The 23708-nt window shown below is 42.6% G+C and overlaps 1 protein-coding gene across 8 annotated transcripts in view; it reads left to right on the forward strand.

The window, feature by feature from the left end:
• tiam2a (TIAM Rac1 associated GEF 2a) overlaps positions 1-23708 on the forward strand; it is a 93098-nt gene that overhangs the window by 41896 nt on the left and 27494 nt on the right. For 5 of the 8 annotated variants that reach the window (XM_034307879.2, XM_034307878.2, XM_053237478.1 and 2 more), the window contains exons 3-15: positions 48-1122; positions 4704-5181; positions 5635-5807; positions 7757-7981; positions 11099-11284; positions 12096-12242; positions 12747-12791; positions 14319-14375; positions 17973-18143; positions 19233-19337; positions 20015-20093; positions 20197-20286; positions 21004-21222. In XM_034307879.2, the coding sequence (XP_034163770.2) occupies positions 55-1122; positions 4704-5181; positions 5635-5807; positions 7757-7981; positions 11099-11284; positions 12096-12242; positions 12747-12791; positions 14319-14375; positions 17973-18143; positions 19233-19337; positions 20015-20093; positions 20197-20286; positions 21004-21222 (3043 nt within the window). In that variant the 5' untranslated portion in view covers positions 48-54. The remainder of the gene's footprint in view (positions 1-47; positions 1123-4703; positions 5182-5634; positions 5808-7756; positions 7982-11098; positions 11285-12095; positions 12243-12746; positions 12792-14318; positions 14376-17972; positions 18144-19232; positions 19338-20014; positions 20094-20196; positions 20287-21003; positions 21223-23708) is intronic. The other 3 variants (XM_034307884.2, XM_034307883.2, XM_034307885.2) reach the window with 3 other exon arrangements.

The following is a 23708-nucleotide window of genomic DNA, read 5'->3' on the forward strand; positions in this document are numbered from 1 at the left end:
GTTGATGATCATTACTGATTGGATCTGATGGCATCTCTGCGTTCCAGGTCAGGGATGGGAAACTCGGAGAGCCAGTACAGCATACAGGGGTCTCGGAGCAGTAGCTTCACGCTCCCTAACAGACAGAAGCCCTATTCAGTGAAGCTCCATTCTTCCAAAGAAGAGGTTTTATCATCTCATGGCTGGTGGAGGACAGGATCACGGGTTTCTGGCTTCAAATCCAAAACGGTATCTCGTGGCTGTTTGTCGCAGCACAAGTCTAATCAGTCGTCCATATCGAGGCATTGTGACTACATTGCCAAAGGAAGAGAAGCAAAGAGAAGGATTAGCGCTCAGTGGAACGGTTCACCAAGAGCACATGTAATGCCGCCGTCTGAGAACGGTCGCCTCGAGGAAAATGGACGGGATTGTAACGGTCACACTGTAAACGGATACAAGACACCCGAGAGGAAGCCCAAACCGGAGGAACTGGAAGATCACAGCAGCCCGAGAGTCGTGATCAAGAGTGACGGCAGCGTTCGGGTCGAGTTTAGTCAGATCTCTAAAAACTCAACGCTTCCGGATGAGAACGGAGGTCCCGTCCAGCTGCTGAAGTTTTCCCCCACGTCACACTCCGTGCCCACCCCGGATCGTGAATCCGCTCCAGCGGCGAACAGCCCCACCACCAGGACCAGCAAGCGAGGCTCACTGAGCTCAGAAGGCAGCTGGTACGACTCGCCCTGGGGTCCCGGTGCCGAGCTGAACGACGACGACGACGTCAGCGCATCGCCCAACAGGGTATCAGAAACGCTTCCCTCCGTGCGCATCGAGTACTTCGACGAGCAGCTACCTTCTCGCCATCTTTACCGGGACCCCGGCATGGCCACCACCTTTCCCAGCGCCAAAGATCTGACGCTTGCAAATGAGATGTCGTTCAAACACAGGTCCTCGTTTGTGTGTGTGATGGAAGAACCTGTTCTAGACGAGTCCTCTGGGGCAAGGCAGTACTCTTCCTTCACGTTACCGTGTCCCAAACCCAAACCCATCACAGAGAACACCGGCACGAAGGAAGCGATCAGGAACAGAATGAGAAGGCTCAGTGATTGGACCGGGAGCCTGACCAGAAGGAAGAAGAAGTCGAAGGTAAGAGTGCGTTTGCTGGAATGTTCCACAGGTTTGTGCAGACCAGAAAGCGGGCCTGTTACTTGTAGTGTTGAATGTGATTGGTCAGAAGGTGTTGATTAATTTTCTATAACAGCAGGTCTGACAGTAGTGCAGCTACAAATCACAGGTTTATATTAATGCACTCGTTTTATATTAATATGTTATTGTTACTATAGTAACAACTCTTTGAAGGGTCTTGTACGGCGGACGCTGCACATAAATGGATTAAAAAGCGTGTGTAATCGTTGATATGGTGACGTATTCAGTCAGGGACGTTTATTAACATTTATGGAAGGAGTCTCCAGTGTCAGTACTTTGTAACAGTCAGAGGTGAAGTTTTCTGAGTTTCTTGTCTTTCTTTTGTCTTTTTAACTTCCAGAAAGAGAATAAAGAGAGTCAGGGGAACGACTGATCGTTGCTGCTATATGAGAACAGGAACTAACTTGTTTCACAAATCTTCCATAACATTAAATGTAACAATAAATGGATAAAGCGTATGATACCTGTTTTTTTTTTTTAAAAAAGGTTTAAAAATGTCATCATTGCTAAATTGTTGTGGTATAAGAGAAATAAAACATCCGGACGTCCTGTTAGAGGAAAATAATCAGCTTCAGGTTGGGAACAGTAACTCCACTTCACCACATCTCCCTGTCATTGATTATTTTCCTCTAACAGCATGACACAGAGTGTTTTATTCCTTATTTATGAAGAATTCTTTCACTTACAGCCTGGTCTGTATATTGCGATTAGTAAGAATTCTGCGTGAACCTTACGTAAAGTAAACGAAGGCCTGACCTGATCTTGGCTGGGTCTGAGCAACGTGCCATCGTGGTCACTGTTGTTTTTGTCCCATGTGGTGAACAATATTGCTTGTCGCACCGTGCCAGCTGTCGGCAAGAAGGAAGCCACAGGGCGTTACCGAATAAAACTCACGACACGCCGGTGCCGACCTGTGCACGGGGTACACGAAGATGAGCTCGGAACATGCGTCAGATTTGCTCTGTACGTCTGGAATTTGCTAGCAAAGAACAAGGATATGCTAATTTCCGGGTGGGTACGTCAATACTGCGCTGGATCTGCAGCTACTTTATATAAATCCCGTCTATCAGGACAGTCAGGTTAGTACTCATGAGAAATGTTCTTGATATTATGATGAAGCTGTGTGAGAAGTGTCAGGTGCTACAGCTTTAGCTTGGAGACATTTCCATGGTTCAGATTCTGGGATGTGGGTCGCCTCTGATCAGCTTCTGCGTGGTGATGAGTGTCCTGAAGTCCTGCAGTCTGAGCGAGTGACGTGCAGTGAAGATTAGTCAGTTCGTATCTCTCTGCGAAGACGCCGACGACGCGCCTCAGTAGTGTACTGGCTCCTTCACGTAGCATTATTTCTCTTCCATTACAGCTCTAATCTGAATTTCTTTAATTCAGCAAGTCGGATTCAGAGTCGCGTTGAGCTCTCAGACGTTTCACTCGAGCCATTGCTTGCTTTTTCCACAATAAAGCCAGAAATACAGAACCATAATTTACTGCCTGTGTTTATTCTCATGTGAAAATTAAAGGCGTAGCTTTTCACTTTGATTGGGTTTACAGAAAGAAAAAAAAAAACAAGAAAAGTTTAAAAAAAAAAAAAACCATTACTAGTGTTTACAGTTAGGGTTGGGTGTAAGGTGTACTTTTCACACAATACATGAAAATCATTCTACATTAAACATTAAATTATTATTATAAATTATATCACAAAATTTAAATTTGCAGACGTGCCACTGCAGTGTTACACTATGTATGAATAAATAAATAAATAAATAAATAAATAAATAAAAATAATGTGTAATAAAAACATAAAAAATTAATTATATAAAAAAAATAAAAATAATAAAATAGATATTAAAAAAATACTTATAAAAAATAAAAAGTGCCAGAGCCATGTTTTTTTTTTTTTCTTTCTTTTTTATATCAATATTTCCAGTTATACTTTCTATAATAATCTATTTTACACAAATGAACAAGATGGGGGGATAAAAATAAATTTCAGCATATTTTTAAAACATTTCTTTAAGTAAATGTAAGTAATGCAATTGGTAAATATTGTTGAAACTTGAAGAAAGGATTATTAAAAATTAAAAAAATAAAATTGCTATAATATTGTATCGTCATGTCAACAGCATGTTTTTAGCAAGCGGTGTGCTGGCTCTAGCTTTTCATTGCAATCAAAAAAACTTTGTTCTTATGAATCGTCCTGGTTGTCACGACTCCAGCAGCTTTCACGGTGGTTATTTCACCTGCTTTATCTACCTGCGCTGAACTACACCAGCGCGGTTACAATTAGAGCTCGCCTTGTTGCTTTATCCTGCAGCTGGTACACGGACCTCGTCTGGCTACAGAGTGGATCAGTGATCTGAAGGGGCATCGACACGCTCTTCTGTAATTACACACAGCTGCTAGAGAGACGGAGACTTTAAAGCGGAGTTGTGGGGAAGGGCACTCGTCTGCGTCCAGGTTGCGTTTGAAATGCACTCGTCTTTTACGTTAGAGCATCTCGTCTCCTACGCTCACGTGGAACTCAGGCTGTGTTTCATTTCCGTCAAGTAGAATATCACGATACATACAGAATTTTTCTTTACGTTCTTCACACACACACTGTGTATTTTCACTCTGATGTTCTATCTTTAAGCCATTTTACTTACTTTAATCAAACTAAACAGGAATTTTATTATCAGATGCTGTTTACGCAATAGCTATGATTACGTGATGAATACATATATATCAGGAATGGACAGATCAGTAACCCGGGCGTTTAGGACGAACAGATTTAGCGTCCGGACTAGTCGTGTTTTATTCGTAGTCACCCGGAGGACAAGGCAAACGCTACAACTTACTGACGGTGGTTCGAAACATCAGCTGCGTCAATGGAACGACTTTTACTAGGTGGATTAATTAGCGTGCAGGGATCAACGGAGGATCTTTTCAGAATTGTATGTGGAAAGAAGAAAATTACAGCACAAAGCTGTCCTATAACCATCACCTCACATATGGAGAGAAAATAAATACGCTATCCAGACTCGAGTAATATCTCTTACTTGCGACAGAACATGACGTCTCGTACCCGAAACGTTCCTGCGGACTTTTTCTCCAAGTGCTACGTTACAAATTTCATTAGAAGACAACAATAATGATAATTTTCCCTTAGTCTGTATCAATGCAGTTAACTAGCTAACTCTTCGTTATTGTATTACATTAGCTACCATTTTTAAGCCTCGTTAGTTTCCAGGATACAAAAAAAACCCACATGACTGGAGCTTTTACGTTTACGGCATTTGGCAGACGCACTGATCCAGAGCGACTTACGTTTAATCTCATTTATACAACTGAGCAGTTGAAGGTTAAGGGCCTTGCTCAAGGGCCCAGCAGTGACAGCTTGGCATCTTAACCACTGAGCTACCACTGCTTAGTTAGTACTTAGTTAGTATTCATAAAGTTACTCTTAATTATATCTCTAGTCTTATTTTAGACATTTCATTACACATAGTTATTTAATGTCACTTTATATTCGTTCTCTCCTCCAGGAGCCGAGATATAAAGAGCCTATCGATTGTTTCGACAGCGGTATAGACGGTCTAACGGCTGACACCAGCTCCCCCTCTCAGGTGTCCAGTCTGCTGGGGTACACCAAGGTTCAGTCTCGGGCCCGCTCCCAGTCCCAGGTTCTGCCCTCCTGCGGCGGTTCTGTCGGCGCCCTCCAGCCGGGCACGGACGCTTTGCGGCAAAACATCTACGACAACTTCATGAGGGAGCTGGAGACGAGCCACACGGCTGCAGGAAGCGGCGAGGAAAGAGGCGAGAACTCGGCAGAGGACACAGAGAGCAGCAGTCAGGAGACGGTGGGCTCGCTGGAGCAGCTGGATCTGCTGTGCGAGAAGGAGCAGGGCGTGGTGAGGAGAGCCGGGTGGTTGACCTTTAAACCTCTGCTCACGCTGCACAAAGACCGCAAGCTGGAACTGGTGGCCAGGCGCAAGTGGAAACAGTACTGGGTGACTCTTAAAGGTGTGTTTTTTGAATAAGACTTCTTATACCATGGCGCTGGTGAATTCTGGATTCTGATTGGTCAGAAAGTGTTGATCGTTACTATAGCAACAGATCATTCACATGATCTGAAAATGAAAACATTTCCTGTAAAATCTGTGACATTAAACGTCACTATGATTGTAGAAAATGTATCACGTTCCTGTGTTTGATTAAAGAAAAAATTGGGAATTATTTTGCAGATTGCTGTAGTGTAAGAGGAATCAAAAGATGATGAGGGCTTGTTGATTAATTTCATCTAACTAACATCTAGCATGCCCCCAAGTCTTTTATTTCCTACTTCAAGTTCCAGACAATTTTCCAGTTTATGTGCAGATGGAAAAAGTAATTACTGGAATATAAAACTTTCTCCCAAATGTGAGAAATCACCTGAGATCATATTAATTCCACTTTAACGCGCTTTTCTTCCTTCAGGCTGCACTCTGCTGTTTTACGAGACGTATGGGAAAGGTTCTCCAGAGCAGGAGACTTTACCAAGTTACGCTCTGCTGGCCGAGGACGGAATAGTCCAGGCCGTCCCCGAACACCCGAAGAAGGAGAACGTGTTCTGCCTCAGCAATGCCTACGGTGACGTCTATCTCTTTCAGGTCGGTCCAAAGCGTTGCTGCATTACAGTAATACGAAAAAAGTCTCAGGCTGCACTGATGCACAAGTCTGATATTTTGAGACAGATCAGATTCCTGTTTGTTTACATATACTCTCGGGAAAATGCGCTCGGTGAAAACGGGAACTTCTGATCAGTAGCATCATCGTGGTTGTAGAACGGAAGCGCTTCTGTGTAGAGATTTCTTTCTTTCTTTATTTAGTTTGCTTTATTCTTACTTTGACATTGGATCTAAGACCGTATCTTCACTCTGCCATGTCTCCAGTGAAATGTCCTCGTAGACGAATCGGTTTCTTAAAGAAAATGAGAAAGAAGTTTTCTGTTTTCATGAGATTTTTTTTTTTAGTACGTATTTTTTTATTTTTATTTATTTATTTATTTAAAAAAAAACATTGAATATCTGCATCCTGTGGAACCTTTGAGAGAGAGAAAAAAAACCAGACCTAAAAAAAATCTCATGAAATTTCGTTTTCATTTTCTTTAAGAAAAAATTCTTGTGAAAACGTCAATTTGTTTTTTTTTTTTTGCAATGGTTCCTTCGGGGGGTCCATCGTATCCCCTCACAGAGCAATGAGATGATTTATTTTATCTAGACTCCACTCTCTCAGGAACATGAAATGTGAGCGTTTAGATGGGAATCACATGAACAGAAATATCAGACCTTTGGGATTTAGAACCTCGTCTGAATGTGGTCTCTGTCAGATCTGTTTACATCTACGCACCAACATCCAGTTTGTGTCAGAAGTCAGTGATAAAAGTCGGAATTGTTTGGCGATGTCGATAAAAGTGGGAATTGTTTGGTGATGTCGATAAAAGTGGGAATTGTTTGGCGATGTGAATGCAGCAGCTGATACTGTAAGATGCTGATGCAGGAAAATGCATTGATGCAGAACCAAGAACCCAGCGACCGTGAAATAAAATAACAAGAAGTGCACGAGAACTGAATTGTACAGCTCTGCGTTAAACCGCAGCTCGAGAACGGTATTTTCAGAAGCCTTTAACTATCCGCGCTCTTGCGGCGTTTCCCCGAGCCAGAGAGTTCGAACCCTGCCTACATGTGTCCTGTGGAATGCCGGGAATGTGGAGCGCTCATGCGGAACGAGCGTCCTGCCAGCCGTCGTGAAAAGCTCTGTTCACACTTCAGCCCAGAAATAAGCAGCAGACATTTCACTGTGGGTTTTTTCTTCTTCTTCTTCTTCTTCTTCTTCTTCTCCGTCTCTGTAAAAGCTGCAGTTTGTTCCTGCACTCAAGCTGCTCGCTCCTGATAACGTCTTCCTGCTCACTCAGCCGAGGATCTGAGCAGCTCAGCTTCCTGTAGAGGCTTCAGGGTAGAGCCCTTTCTGTTACAGGGTTCTACACAGAACCATTCAGGGTTCCCTCAGAATATACGCTTGTGCATTACAACACACGTTCTCGGATGTTAACTTTATATTATAATTCATTAGCGCATGCTCAGGGTGACGGAGAACCCTTAAAGGTTCTTGATTTAAACTTTTATTTTGTAAAACACTCATGCATATTTTTAAAAAGACGTTCACGACATTGAACTGTAACCCGCTCCAACCGGAACCACTCTGTCGTAGGGTTCTACGTAGAACCTTTAAGGGTCCTCCTAAAGGGACAGAGGACTCTTAAGGGTTCTAGATTGAAACTTTTTTGTAAGACACTTGTTACAAAGGAGGTTGTTGGATGTTAACTCTGGAATGTAAACCCATAATGTGTACTGTTAGGAAAAAGGGTTCCTCAGGGGTTCTCTGGATGGATATTTATGGGTTCTCCGGTTTTTGAAGAAATGATTCAAGAAACTGTCTGATTATCTCCTCGGTTCTCCAGGGAAATGGAGACGTTGGAGAGAGGAATATGTGAAACTGTGTCACAAGGTCATAATTATGTCAATTATTATGGGAATGTTCTTGTGTCCGCTCTCTTTAGGCCACTAGCCAAACGGATTTAGAGAACTGGGTTACGGCGATCCACTCGGCCAGCGCGTCTCTGTTCGCCAAGCGCCATGGCAAGGAGGACACGCTGCTCCTGCTCCGAGGACAGATCCGCAGTCTGCTGCAGAAGATCGACATGGACGGAAAGATGAAGAAGATGGCGGAGCTCCAGCTGTCTATTGTAACAGATCCAAAGAACAGGAAGGCCATCGAGAACCAGGTGAGCTAGAGCTAGTGCGGGTGTGTCCCAGGTTTCACACATTGGGGTGGCAAAGGAGAGGGCAAAGGGGGAACTAAAAACCTTACGGGTTCCCTAGCTTTCCAAAAGGAGTTGGAATCTTTACTGATGGGCAAGTACTTTGTTTTAGGGTTCTACAGAGAACCTTTTATGTTTCCTCCAGACAGACAAGGAACCTTTAATACACGCTTTTAGGAAACAGGGTTCCAGAGTGGTTCTTTGGATAGTTAAAGGTTCTTAACTGTTCTTAGCTAAGGGTCCCACTACATGGACAAAGAACTCCTAAAGGTTCTAGACTTAAACTCACACATAGTTCCATAAAGGTTCTCAGATGTTAACTGTAGAATGTAAGGGGTTCTTTGGGTAGTTAATGGTTCTAAGCTAGCTAACTTTGTTAAAGGGGTTCATCACCTTCATCTGTAACTATCTGCTTCAATAGGAAACACCCTGATTTTATGGTTCTACACAGAACCTTCAGTGTTCTATGCGCCCAAAGGAAAAAAGAACACTGACTACACCCTCGGGGATTCTAAGCTTTCTAAGCGGCTTCTGGTTGGAGTCCTTTGTGATGAGGAAGTACTCTGTTGTAGGGTTCTACATAGAACTTTTAATGGTTCCTACAAAGAGACCAAGAACCCTGAATATTAGCTTTAAGGTTCCTCAGGGGTTGTTTGGATAGTTACGGGTTCTCCGCTTGCTAAGAGGGTTAAAGGGGTTCTGTAACCCGCTCCGGTTGGGAACACTGTTATGCGGTTCTACGTAGAACCTTTAAGGACAACCTTGAAGAACTTGTGACTGAACTTTTTAGGAGATTATTTTTTGTGTTTGACTTCCTGTCGTTGTGATTTATGCCGTTCTGCTGTGCGTCCGATAAACTTCAGTCCGATGATGAAAGATGGAGCGAAGCTGTTTCCAGGTTCTCAGTCATGCTTATTGCCCCAGCGCAGGGGTCAGGAGGAGGCCAGAGGGCAGAGAACCGGGGGCTTATCCTCGGTGAGAAGGTACCAGGCAGTGTGTGAGGAATGTGGAGAGGGATAAGAGGTTAACCTCGTCTCAGAAGTAGCACCTCTTTGAAGTCGTGTCTCTTTAAATCAGTGCCAGCTGAGTGTGTGTGTGTGTGTGTGTGTGTGTGTGTGTGTGTGTGTTTCTGAAGTTCCTCTCCGTCCTCGCTACAGGAACCCAGTCAAATTAATACAGAGAACAGAGCTCCAGGTCAGTTTAGTGGAACCTGGACCTTTGTGTCTCACTTTTTAAGAGACTCCAGTTTAATCGAAGATCGCGCTAAAATAAAGCTTTTTAAAAAAGTATTTAGGATTCGAATACATTTGAATATTAATGAGTGTATCACTTTATACAGAGACACAAACACAGCGAACTTTATAATAAAATTATCCTTTACGTTGCTAATATGTAGCTTACCTACAGAATGCAATTTGAGAATTTATTTTATTTTTGTATTGTTTATAAAATAAGTAAATATGTGGCACAGTTATTGACTGATATTTTCATACATTAAGGATGATTTGCGTAAGAAGTTCAGGAAACAATATTTCTTAGAGTTGCATTCGGGGACTGAAAGTACAACATGAGATCTTAAATATTTAAATATTTAAATGTGAATTTAAAAAATACATTTATTTAAATATGTAAATTTTATAAAAAAAAAATTATTGGCATTTGAAATCTGTCGTGACTTTTTTTTTTAATAAAATATTCTTTCAATTTTTAATAAAACTTTTAATAAAAAATGTTTTGTAATGAAATTGAGATATTCTTAGTTAAAAATAGGGGGAAAAAATCCACATTTAAATATTTAAGGTACGATGTTTTACTTTTAATCACTTAAAACTATGTTTTAATCCTTTTGTTGAAATGATCCTTAGAGTGAATAAAATAAAACAAAAAACAAAACTAAATAAAAGAAAGAAAGAAAGAATAAAGAAAAAAAAATATTTCCCACACCTCAATACGAGTGCGAGTAAAACGTTTCCCTGCTGCTCTGATACACAGCCAGCGTTTTATTTACTCCGTCTGAATAAAGAGAGCGAGTTTCCGTCCGTTTCACCTGCACGTCATCGTAACCTGCTGCTTTCACGTGGAGATTTACTCGCTTTCAGACCTCATGAAACTCTCCTGCTGTTCTGTCTCGGAGTCGAGCGAAGCAGACGGGTTTAAAAGCAGCAGCGTGTCTTACAAGATTTACTCCGTCATGTGCTTTAGTGAAAATATTAAAAGGTTTCTTAGATGCTTTAGTTTAAAAATCCTCTTTCCTGCGTGAGCGACAGTTAAACGAGTGGTTTATTATTTATTCAAAGGTGTTTCATTCCCTCCCTCCATCCTTCACATCCCTCTCTCTCTCTCTCTCTCTTTCTGTCTCTCTCTCCCTCCTTCTCTCTCTCTCTCCCTCCCTCTCTCTCTCTCTCTCCCTCTCTCTCTCTCTCTCTCTCTCTCTCCCCCTCCCCCCCCCCTCTTTTTGTCTCTCTCTCCCTCCTTCTCTCTCTCTCTCTCTCTCCCTTTCTCTCTCCCTCTCTCTCCCCCTCCCCCCCCTCTCTCTCTCTCTTTCTGTCTCTCTCCCTCCTTCTCTCTCTCTCTCTCCCTTTCTCCTTTTCTTTCTCTCTCTCCCTTTCTCTCTCTCTCCCTTTCTCTCTCTCTCTCTCTCTCTCCCCCTCCCCCCTATCTCTTTCTCTCTCTTTCTGTCTCTCTCTCTCTCCTTCTCTCTCTCTCTGTCTCTCTCTTACTCTCTCTCTCTCTCTCGCTCCCTATCCCTCTCTCTGTTTCTCTCCCCCCCTCCCACTCTATCCCTCTCTGTCTCTCTCTACCTCCTTCTCTCTCTCTCTCTCTCTCTGTGTCTCTCTCTGTTTCTCTCTCTCTCTCTTTGTCTGTAAATTTTATAATAGTGATGTGGGGATTGACCTCAGATTCCCACCGCACACAATCATGACCTTCTGACATCTGAGAGCAATTACTGCTCCGCTGACACACACACACACACACACACACACACACACACACACACACACACACACACACACACACACAGAGCCCTGACTTTTCTCAGCGACCCCGTCTCATCCTCGCTCATGTCTCACTCGTTCACAGATCCAGCAGTGGGATCAGAACCTGGAGAGGTTCAACATCGATTTGTTCCGCATGCGCTGCTACCTGTCCAGCCTGCAGGGAGGAGAGCTGCCCAACCCCAAGAGCCTCCTGGCCGCCGCCAGCCGTCCCTCTAAAGCTGCTCTCGGCCGCCTGGGAATCTTCTCCGTCTCCTCTTTCCACGCGCTGGTCAGTCTCGGTTCTCCAACACACAAAACCGTCCCCAGTCACACACACACACACACACACACACACACACACTCATCACTTCTGAACATAGAAACACCCATTTTTCCTGATTAATCAGACGGCGTTGATTAGTTTTCTAATACGTTATCGTTTCTATAGTAACAGCTCGTTCACAGGCTTGTGTTGTACAGCAGACACTCCACATGCACAGGTTAATAAAAAGTTTTTTGAAGTAAGAAGTTGTTTATTTAACATTTATGGAAGGAGTCTCCAGTGTCAGAGGTAAAGCTTTAAGTTTTCCAGCATCTTCAGGACACATGAGTTTACGCTTTGCGGTTTCTCTGTAACATGACAAGCTGCATTTTTTTTTGGCTTATTAACTTTAAGAGGGCTATAACCGAGGGACGACTGTTTATAGCTGCTTTAACATAAGTGGAAATTTGTTTCATGGATCTTCCAAAACATTAATTATAACTAAAAAGCGATAAGAAGTGTGTTTCTTTTATTAAGCTATAAAAAAAAGTGAATTTTGTTGGCAAGTTGCTGTGGTAGAAGAGGAATAAAACACTGCTGTTATGGTAGTAACAGTAAATCCGTCACTCATCAGAGTAGCTGCTTTTTCAGACTTCTGTCACACGATTGCGTTTCTGAATCGATTTCTCCATCTGAGAAGCGGCTCTTCTACACCACAACAGTTCCACATGAAGCATCATGTGAGAGGATTTCACTTCAACACACTCTTTCTATTCTGTGTATTTTATAGAGGTGTTTTCTCTCTCTCTCTCTCTCTCTCTCTCTCTCTCTCTCTCAGATCTGCTCCAGAGACGAGGCCACGCTGAGGAAACGTTCTCTGTCTCTGTCCCAGAGAAGCCGCAGTAGGAGAGGAGTGTTCTCCTCGCTCAAAGGCCTGGACAGTTTGACCAAACGCAGCCGAGAGAAGAGACCCTGCGCCTCACAGGTACCACGCTCAACTCTGTGCCGAGCCTCAGTATAAACCTGTGATTTGCAGGAAGTTAATCATCATCTGACCAATCAGAATGCAGAATTCGACAGCGGTAGTATAACAGAAATCAGGTTAAATATGAGGGATTATAATCTGAAGTGTTGAGCATTTTATAGCATCATTAAGTGTGCAGCAGCTATTGTTATCTAAGTGCTACGTGAAAAATGTATTAAAATTTCTACTGCATGCGTTAAAGGACTTGAAGTCCGTTTTTGTAACGAAGCGTTCTGTCTTCATGTTGCTAGGGAAATCCCGGCTTTTATAAATCCTGTCATCTTTGCTAATTATTACTTTGAGAGAGATGATATTTATAGACGTCACACAGTCTGCTAGCTCAGCCTTCTCTCTTTTAGGTCTTTAGAAATGTAATACTTTAATGCACGGCCACTTTGACGCTATATAAATATATGTAGTGAGTAAAAAGCGTCTATTTCTCTTTTATTTCATTTCTTTGGCAAGGATTGCATTTCCATGAGCTACTGCTCTCACACTGGTGTCTGTGAGGTAAGAAGAAAAGCTCTGCTTGCTTTGCGTGCTTCATCGTAGTGCTGTTGTGGTTCTGCGCTCGGCGCAACGCACACACGCGCACACACACACACACACACACGCACACACACGCACACACACAGTCGCTGCCTGAAACGCTATACCGATACACCGCGTGGCTTTAACGCAGTGCGTGTTTTTGGGGAATGTCCTAGTCCCTCCCAGACGTGTGCGGCGTAACGGGACACTGACGCCACTCTGCGTTAAGTGCTGAAAGCGAGGCGACGGAGAGAGGGATCATAAATTATTAAAAGGCGTGTGGGGTAAATTGCAGCTCGGTGAGCGCAGCCCTGCGGAGACAGACAGATGGTTTGTGTAAGAGACCTGCACCAGGGCGCCAATAATAAAGTGGGTTTTATGACTCAGCCCCCATGTTAAGGTCTCTCTCTCTCTCTCTCTCTTTCTCTCTCTCTCTCTCTCTCTCTCTTTCTCTCTCTCTCTCGCTCTCTCTCGCTCTCTCGTCTCTCTCTCTCTCTCTCTCTCTCGCTCTCTCTCGCGCTCTCTCGTCTCTCTTTCTCTCTCTCTCTCGCTCTCTCGTCTCTCTCTCTCTCTCTTGCTCTCTCTCGCTCTCTCGTCTCTCTCTCTCTCTCTCTCTCTCTCGCTCTCTCTCGCTCTCTCTTTCTCTCTCTCTCTTGCTCTCTCTCGCTCTCTCGTCTCTCTTTCTCTCTCTCTCTCGCTCTCTCGTCTCTCTCTCTTGCTCTCTCTCGCTCTCTCGTCTCTCTCTCTCTCTCTCTCTCTCTCTCTCTCTCCCTCTCTCGTCTCTCTTTCTCCTCCTTAATGGTGTTTAGTTCCTCACAGCAGGGATGAGGGCCGGACTAGATAACGTGAACACACACACACACACACACACACACAAACACACACGATGCCGGCTAAAGAGACCTGTTAGTCAGCAAAGTGAACTGTCCCGTTTATTTATTCATATCACCGTTAGCCCCTAAGGATGAAATGCATGGACTTGTAGATTACCTGTGTGTGTGTGTGTGTGTGTGTGTGTGTGTGTGTGTGTGTGTGTGTGTGAACAGTGTTTATTTCACTCCATCCTCACGCCTTCTGCTTCTCACTCACACACTGTCGAAGCTGTCTGTCTGTCCCTTTGTTTGTCTATCTGTCTCTCGTGGACTATTTCTGTGTGTCTGTGTGTGTTTCTGTCTCTGGTTCTATCTCTGTCTCTCTCTCTCTCTCTCTCTCTCTCTTTCTTTCTGTCTCTCTCTCTCTTCTGTCTCTCTCTGTGCGTACTTCTCTGTTTGTCTCCCTCACTATCTCTTCGTCTGTTTCTGTATGTCTGTGTCTCTCTCCCTCTATCTCTCTGTCTCTCCCTCACTATCTCTCTGTCTCTGTCTCTGTTTATCTATGCCTGTCTCTCTTACTTTCTCTGTCTCTGTGCCTGTCTCTCTCTCTCTCTCTCTCTCTCTCTCTCTCTCTCTGGGAGTGAGAGTAAGACAGTTACAGTCAGTGTGTTGATGTGTGTTTGTTGTGTTTCAGGTTTTTGACAGCGCTGCAGGAGAACACTTCGGCTTTGTTCCTCCGTACAGCAGAGAGGTAAATCATCACGTCTGCTTTTTCACGTGTTTTACGTGTGTGCAGTGTAAGTTAGAATAAAAAGAGGTGCATTTTGATGTGTGTAATTAACACGTGTGCACAGAGGAATGTTTTTCTCTCCTCCCTCACGTCTGTTTTTTCCTCTGACTCACACACGCGTTATTGTGAAGGCTGGTTTTATACAGAAGGACATCTGCTCGCGTCTCTGTACCGAGACAGTGATGAGTATTGATGTGGTCTTCTGCTCGGGACTCCAAACTTCACACCACAAAGATTCCCTTTCACGGAATTCTCGTTTCCTGCGTTTCCTTCGTTCCTCGGATTTTTGTTCCGAGACTCTTTAAGACTGTACAACATTTCATAATAATAATAATAATGAATTTTTATTTTCTTTAGTTTTTCACTCAGATCATCCTCATGCAGCTCTGAATTTTCTTCTTTGTAGTGCTTTTCTTTTTATGTCATTTATCAGACATTTTTCCTAAACACCATAAGGTCTGGTTGCTAGGAGACGGTGTTAAAGCGGTGTTAAAGCAGTGTTAAAGCGGTGTTGTGATGTAATGGTCACTTCAGACAGGAAGTCTCAAGTCTGTTTTGTTCCATATTTAAAAAAAAAAAACAAACAGTGAAACTGCTATAAAAAAATCATCTAATGTTTTAGAAAGGAAAGTCTGAAGTAAGGATTTCAACACACACACACACACACACACAGACACACACACACACACACAGACACACACACAGACACACACACACACACAGACAGAGACAGACACGCAGACTGAGAGAGAAAGAAAGAGAGAAAGACACACAGGACAAAAATACACACACAGACACACACAGAGGCTCAGTGTGCATTTGTCCTTGGTCGCAGATGGACAGTTGACAGTTGGAACACTGAGGTAAACACACACACACACACACACACACTCATGCAATGAAACAAGTTTCTTTCCACCAGCTCCATGAACAAGGCCACTGTTCCTCCTCAGAGCTCCGGCCGTTACAGCACAGTGAGTGTGTTTGTACCTGTGTGAACGTGAGCAGTGACTGAAATCGGCGTTAAGTGCGTGTTAATAAACGTTAAGCAAAACTCGGATGGAGTGACTCAGGCTTTCATTTTTTATTTCACTTTATACATTGATCTGTGTATGAAATGATTAATACACGAGCTACGTACTGCTCAGTGCCGTGAAAGCAGCCTCCTCTTCCAGCCTCCTCTTCCAGCCTCCTCTTTCAGCCTCCTCTTCCAGCCTCCTCTTTCAGCCTCCTCTTTCAGCCTCCACTTCCAGCCTCCTCTTTCAGCCTCCTGTTTCAGCCTCCTCTTTCAGCCTCCTCTTCCAGCCTCCTCTTCCAGCCTCCTCTTTCAGCCTCCTCTTTCAGCCTCCTCTTCCAGCCTCCTCTTTCAGCCTCCTCTTTCAGCCTCCTGTTTCAGCCTCCTCTTCCAGCCTCCTCTTTCAGCCTCCTCTTTCAGCCTCCTCTTCCAGCCTCCTCTTTCAGCCTCCACTTTCAGCCTCCTCTTTCAGCCTCCTGTTTCAGCCTCCTCTTTCAGCCTCCCTCCATCAGCTCAGATGATCTTTAAACATTTTATTTAGTTTTAAAGTTTGTTAAAGATCTCATCGCTCCTCTTACAGTCACATTACTGCCGTCACACCGTCTGATTTCTCAGCTCTTCTGTTGTTTTCACCATCATCACCTCTCTCCTCTCCCCTGACTCCTCGCTCCTCTCCTCACTCCTCTTCTCTCCTCACTCCTCTCCTCACTCCTCATATCTCTCCTCATATCTCTCCTCTCCTCACTCCTCTCCTCTCTCCTCATATCTCTCCTCTCCTTACTTCTCTCATTACTCCTCACTCCTCTCCTCACTCCTCACTCCTCTCCTCATTCCTCATCTTTCTCCTCACTTCACTCCTCTCTGCACCTCACTCTGACAGCATGCCCTGAAGAATAAAACACTTCATGGCATGCTGTTAGAGGAAAATAATCACCTTCAGGGGGTAACAGTAGCTCTGCTTTATCACACCACCACATCACTGATTATTTCCTATAACAGCACAACACACAGAGTTTTATTACTTACATATTGCCTTATTTTACTGGAGCAGCTCAGTGACTGGGACTGACTGTGTGCACGAACACACACACACACACACACACACACACACACAGAGAGTTTCCGTTCCGCCTGGTGACACACACTTGCCAGAACGTTGTGTCCCTTTTTCTTGGCACATTTTTCACTGCGACTTTGTGTCTCGAAGCTGGAGAGTTCAAAATGAAAGCTTTTTTGTTCTGGTCAGTGATGGAACATAGGTGTGTGTGTGTGTGTGTGTGTGTGTGTGTGTGTGTGTGTGTGTGTGTGTGTACTCGGTTTAACTGACGGCATCACAGTGTTTCATTTTTAATCGGCAAACACCCTAAAAGAGTCACGTTATGTTCCGTGTGTATCGTTTTATTTTGGTTACTCATGAATCACTTTCTGTTTAAACGCCTATATTCTCTGCTTTAAAGGGGCGGTGTGTCATTTTTACCATGTTTATATAAACACTGACACATCTACTGCCCTGCAACAAGGGAAAGGGGCGGAGCCGAGGAGCTTAATATAAACTTTATTTATACAGCGCTTTCTTATATTTAAAATGCAGCTCAGATTGTTGTACAGTGTGACAAAAAACAAGAAACAAAATGTAGTGTAAAATAAAAAACAGGAAAAAATAATAATGAAATAAATAAATGACAGAAAGCAATAATATATAAATAGTGTGTAAAAATAGATTTACAAGAAATAATTAAAATTGTAATAGAATTATCAATTGATGTAAAAGTATTTTGAAATTAATGTGCTAGTAAAAGAAAGTAAATAAAGAATAGAAAATGAATACTACTACTAATAATAATTAATAGTAAACTTTATTTATATGCCACCTTTCAAACATTTTAAGTGTGACGTAAAAATAAAAATGTAGTCAGAAACAAAATAGAAAATCATAAATTAAATAAAATAGATAGGAAAATAATAATGAAATAAATAGCAGTGACAGAAAATAAAAAAAAATCTGTAAAATATAAGTACATAAATAATCAAAAGTGTAAAATTGGGATACAAATTCAATAATTATTATAACTGTAAAAGCATTGTGCCAGTAAAGACAAAGCATAATAATAATAATAATAATAATAATAATAATAATAATAATGTAAAAGAAGCGATACATGAAGAAAATATACAGAGCCACATTTTTTTCTAAAGGAATCTTGGGGATTGTGATTTATTACAGGTCTTTAAAAATGACATACTGCACCTTTAATGTATAATATCTTCACAGTTGGAGAAATCTGAACCTCCAGGTGTGAAAACACTCCGTATATTTGTTATATTTGTGTGTATTTTAGCTAAACAGTGTCAGTGGCTTAGAAAGATTTGCTATTTTTATCTCAGACTCTCGGATCGATGCCAAGTTTGAAGCAGTTCTTTACCAGCTACACGCTCGTTATAGTCCGAATAATGAGCTGCTTGAATTAATGGCAGCTTTGAGTCTGAGCCCGGTTTTACATTTCCTCTGATGAAATGTGGGATTTCTGCTCTCATGCTCACAGAGACTGGACGCTCTAGCTGACGGTTACTCGCTAGCCCCCCCCGATGGCGGTCAGTGGGACCGCGGCGTGACGGAGAAGCCGGCGTGGGTTTACATGCCCGACTGTCATGCGGTTGCGGTGGCTCTGAGCCGACAGCACACGGTCACCGAGGTCCTGAACACGGCCTGCAAGGTGCCAGGACAGTCCACGCTTCACTCTCAGCTCTTCCCACAGCACAAATTAGAGATCTGATCGTCATTAGAGTGTTTTTATTTTTATTTTTTTTTTTAAATCAGGAGATTTTTTTTGGGAAGCTGGGAGGCAATGTTGGGATTTTTTTTTTAAGGTTTTATACAGAAACATTTCCTGGATATTTTGTGTTTGATATTTTGTGTTTTTTTTTTTTTTTTTTTGCACATTAATACGACTTTTGTAGTGAAAATGTAGAATTGCAGACGAGCCGTCGTTCACAAACATCCGCCAGAATAACGGAAGAGTTTATTAAATAAACGTATAGCTTAAAAAACTGGTCAGAGAATCATGATCTCAATTCTAAATAAAAAAAAAATCATAAATCGTGATTCCTATTTCATCAAGAGTCATGCAGCCCTACAGATAACATCTACAGCACACACACGTGAAAACGCCCAGCTCTATGAATATGCATGAATATGCAATTTGGACACGCCCACTTGCTCCCCTGCAGGCTAGGTAACTGCTAATAAACAAACCTGACAAAATACACTTTAATTAGCAGTAATTATTATAATTTTTTTTGTTTTTTTTAAAAGTTTTTATTTTAGTTTGTAGTTAGCAAACGCTCAATGCTTTAAGTCACTGAACTACATTTTTAGTATTGTTATGTTTTTAATTTTTTTTATGCATATATATATATATATATATATATATATATAACTAACATATCTATATATATATTTGTTTTTTTTTCTTCAATATTTTCATCCTGTTTTGGTTTGTTAAGGAAAACGTCATTTCATTTTGTCACACATTTTGAGTACGTGTGATTTATTTATTTTTTTTACTTAGGAAACGTGTTCATTAACGAACATTTCTCATCTTATCGTAGTTTTCAGCAACAATATAAACACTGCACGCTAGCTAGCTGGCATATTTAGCTAACGTTAATGATGTATAATTTGCGTATGAGCCGTGATTGGTTGAAGCCTGTTTTAATGAGAAGGTCATTGGGTTAAATGAAAAAAAAAAATGTTAGCATTGCGCACGTGTGCAGCATCTTTATGAGCATTTCCTCTCTCGAAGGTGCGGAACCTGGACCCCAGCGTACACCGCCTGCGTCTGCGCAGATGCGTCAGTGATCGGATGGAGGTCTGGACTCCAGCACCGCACGAGCTCCTTCAGGACCTGGTACCAGAACTCCTCAGGACTAGCTTCCTGTCTCGATTAGGTTCATTACTCTCAGTGCTGCAGATTGGTGTAACTCCTCGCTGTAGCTTTGGAGAGGAGAGCATTTCAGCTGCTTTGTCCTCCATGTTTGTTTTTCTCGCTTGCCCCTCCACCTCGAGGAGTTAAAAAAGCTCTTGGAAGTGGTGTGCTGTGACTAAAACATGCAGACGAAAACACTTTTTAAAAGCAACCGCCCACTTCTTTTAGTGTAAAGTTTTGAATGTGTGCAGGAGGAAGAGGAAAAAAAGTGTGAAAGCAGCGTTAATGCTGAGTGTCGCAGTGTCACATTTAAGCTAAATGAGCAATGCTAAGTGCTACTGTCTCTCTCTCTCTCTCTCTCTCTCTCTCATTCTCTCTCTCTCTCGCTCTCACTCTCTCTCTCTCTCTCGCTCTCACTCTCTCTCTCTCACTTTCTCTCTCTCTCTCTCGCTCTCTCTCTCGCTCTCTCTCACTCTCTCACTTTCTCTTGCTCTCACTCTCTCTCTCTCTCTCTCTCTCTCTCTCTCTCTGTCTCTCTCTCTCTCTCACTCTCATTTTCTCTCTCTCTCTCGCTCTCACTCTCTCTCTTTCTCTCTCTCGCCCACTCTATCTCACTTTCTCTCTCTCTCTCTCGCTCTCACTCCCTCTTTCTCTTTCAGTTGTATGATGAGTTGGAGGTCAGCGCTCTCAGTGTCTACACTCTCCACATGACCAAACCCACATGCACTGGGGATTTTGGTAAGACACTTACACACACACACGCACTCACTCTGTACAAGTGTAAGGGTTGTCTCCTGAGTACTCGGCTCAGTTTCTCGGCTCTCGCGCTTCTGTTCCTCAGGGTTTGCCGTTACAGGACACGTGGACAGCCTCAGCCACAGCCGCATCGTTGTCACTGAAGTTCTCTCAGACGGAATCGCCTTCAGTGAAGGTAACGAACTCCAGCTCCTCTGCTTTAATCATGTCTGCATTTATAAAAACACGACTCGACTGTTTGCATTAGTGATAAAGCATCTGATGCGTCGCCAGTTTATCGCGTCCGCTCTTTCCACAGAACCCTGTCAATCTTTCATAAGTGTTCTCGATCTCTTTCATTCATCAGAAACCTTCTGGAGCTTTTCTCTTTAACAGAAGCATTCTGGATCCCTTTTACTTTCTCTCTTCACTCATCAGAAGAGTTCTGTGACCCGTTTAATTCATTAACAGTGTTCCTGAACCCTTTTAATTCCTCAATGCTTCCTGAGCCATTTTCATTTCTCAGAAGAGTTCAGGAACCCTTTCCTACATTAGGAGAGTTCTGGAACCCTTTCCTACATTAGAAGAGTTCTGGAACCCTTTCCTACATTAGAAGAGTTCTGGAACCCTTTCCTATATTAGAAGAGTTCTGGAACCCTTTCCCACATTAGAAGAGTTCAGGAACCCTTTCCTACATTAGAAGAGTTCCGGAACCCTTTTAATTCCACTAAATGCACAAAAATACCAGGGAAAAAAGTTTTATTTCTTTCAAACAATCAGTGATGGCATTTTTCACCTTGTTATTATTCCTCGAGGAAAATGTCATTGTGTCGTTTTGAGTTTATAGTTTTCGTCACTGAAGAACATTTTCACATGCTGTTTTTTTTTTTTTTCCCCCACGTGTGCTCGTCAGGTCTGAGACCGGGAGATGAGATCCTGGTTCTGAACGGCTGTCAGGTCTCGTCTCTGGACCTGGCTCTCATTCAGACGCTGTTCAGTGAGAACACACTGCACCTGACCATCAGACGAGAGCCGACTGCCTCAACACACACACCCCTAACACACACAGCCAGCAGCCTGCAGCCAGCGAGGGACTCCCTGTACCGCCATCACAGAGCCAAGTCTGCTACAGGTATATACACACACACACACACACACACACACACACTCCTCACAGACCCAAACACATACCTGTGTATAAAGCTTGGCCATATTAATGAAAGTCGTCTCTGTTTGTCCAACGAGCTTCAAACCTGAACGTAAAAACTGCTCACGTGAATTTTTTTGTAGCGTCCCGAGGGATCGCGGTTCAGATACACGCCTCTAGTGTCAACCAGATGCCCTGTGAACCTTTCTAATAAATAAATATATAAACAAACAAACAAACAAATGAACAAATAAATAAAAGAAAGTGTTGGGATTCAGTGCCCGTGCCTCTCTCACGGTTTTGATGATTGTGTAATTGCGCTATTTCCTGCCCATTTCCTGTTTTTCATGTAGCGGCGCATTTTTAACTTTCTGTAATAAAACCAGGCGCGAAATAATTTACAGCGGGTCACAATCGGGTCCCCGACGTCGCAGCCGCAGCGCCTTTTTCTGCCCGCTTGCTATTTATATTTTAAAGTTAGACTCTGATGCACGTCATGCCTCACCGCACTTCCTCTCCAAAACCCTCACGATTTGCCTTCTGCTTCCTCTAACTGGAATCGCCTGTCCTCGCACGTCGGCCCGTACGAGCGCGTGTGGACGGGATGGTGTGAGACGGAGCGCCGCTGTGGGCCGTAGGTACGTGTTCCACGCATCAAACGGTGTAGCGGCAGAGAGAGTGCAAAAGAGTGCGAGCTTAACAAGAGTGAGCGTGTTCTGTGTTTAACGGAAAACTCTGTAGTGTGTGTGTGTGTGTGTGTGTGTGTGTGTGTGTGTGTGTGATTACCACAGATAAGAATTTCAAAACATTTTTTTTGCATCTGACAAAAACAAAAACAACAGAATATAGAGAATGTTTACTCAAATTGAATTCTGTCAACTAATTGTATTGTTTTATTTGGAAATTTTTTATTTTTCAATCAAAATTGTTTATAAATGGATTTGCATAATTCATCTATCGGAAGTTGAGGTGTTTTATTCCTCTTATACCGCAGCAATCTGCCAAAGATTTTTAATTCATTAAAGAACAACACGTCGTAATTTTTGTCCGTGTACAGTTACATTTAATGTTGTGGAACATCAAACACATTAGCTCCTGTTGTCACTTACGTTATAGCAGCTATAAACAGTCGTTCCCTCACCAGCCTCTCTTTCTCTCTCTCTCTCTCTCTCTCTCTCTCTCTATCTCTATCTCTCTCTCTCTCTCTCTTTCGAAAAAAAAAGTGCAGCTTGTCACGTTACCGAGAAACCGCAAAGAAGCGTAAACTCCTCTATCCCGAAGATGTCAGAAAACTTAGTTACATCTTTACCTCTGACACTGGAGACTCCTTCCATACACGTTAAATAAACACTTTTACGTTAAATACACATACACATGCTGTGAATGAGCCGTTACTATAGAAACGGTGAACGATTGCAGCTGCACTGCTGTCAGAGCTGCTCTTATAGAGAATTAATCAACACCTTCTGACCAATCACAGTCCAGAATTCAACATCGCCGTGGTGAAGATGAAAGACTTTTCTGTCATCATGTTCACCGCTTATCTGTAATTCTGGATTTAAATCCGGCTTTTTGAAGCTGTTTAAAGTTTATAGACGTGGAGATGTTTTTTTTTTTTTTTTTTTTTTTTTCAGTTCCTGAAACAGCGATGATATTCTGCGCATAGAGTGTGAAAGTCTTCCTGAGTAAAGTTGATCACACTCTGCATCACACACACGACCACAAACACTTGTGAGGTGGCGTTTTAAAGTGAAATTTCATCAGCGTTCTCATGACTCGATAAGAAACAGAGGAAAAAGGACCGTCACTGAATCGTCTTGCATCAGGCCTTTTAAAAGTGCTGCCGTGTTTCAGCGCTCAGAGGATTTATTTATTTATTTATTCGTTTATTTATTTTCTTTTATACACGGTAACCTTTAGAAAATGTATTTCTTCGTGTGTGAGGTGAAAGGTGTTGCAGTGTTTCATTCCTTTAATGGTCTCACTGAAAAAAAGGTCGTTTCTTAAGGCAGCGATACAGTTTTTTTAAAACTCAGCCCACAGTTTTATTTGTCCTCTAGCAAAATGGTCGTGTTTTAAAGGTAAAGGTGCATTTTTAACATTCTCTCTCTCTCTGTGTGTGTGTGTGTGTGTGTGTGTGTGTGTGTGTGTGTGTGTGTGTGTGTGTGTGGGGGCGGGCTTGTTATATAATGGTGGAGACCAAATGTCCAGGCAGGGACGACAGTTTGACCTTGTGGGGGACATTTGGCAGGTCCCTATAAGGAAAACCACTTTTTAAAAAAAAAAAATAAAATAAAATAAAAATTAACAAATCAGCTTTTATTCAGAAAACTAAAAGCACCAGAAGGTTTCCTTTCAGGTTTAGATTTATGTGCATCGTAGTGTTAATTAGCTGCATTAATACTTACATCAGCAGAAGGTCCTCACAAGGATTGTCAGACAATTTTCTGTGTGTGTGTGTGTTTTGTAAA

This window comes from Pangasianodon hypophthalmus, chromosome 10 (assembly GCF_027358585.1).
Source record: "Pangasianodon hypophthalmus isolate fPanHyp1 chromosome 10, fPanHyp1.pri, whole genome shotgun sequence".
Classification (NCBI taxonomy): Eukaryota; Metazoa; Chordata; class Actinopteri; order Siluriformes; family Pangasiidae; genus Pangasianodon; species Pangasianodon hypophthalmus.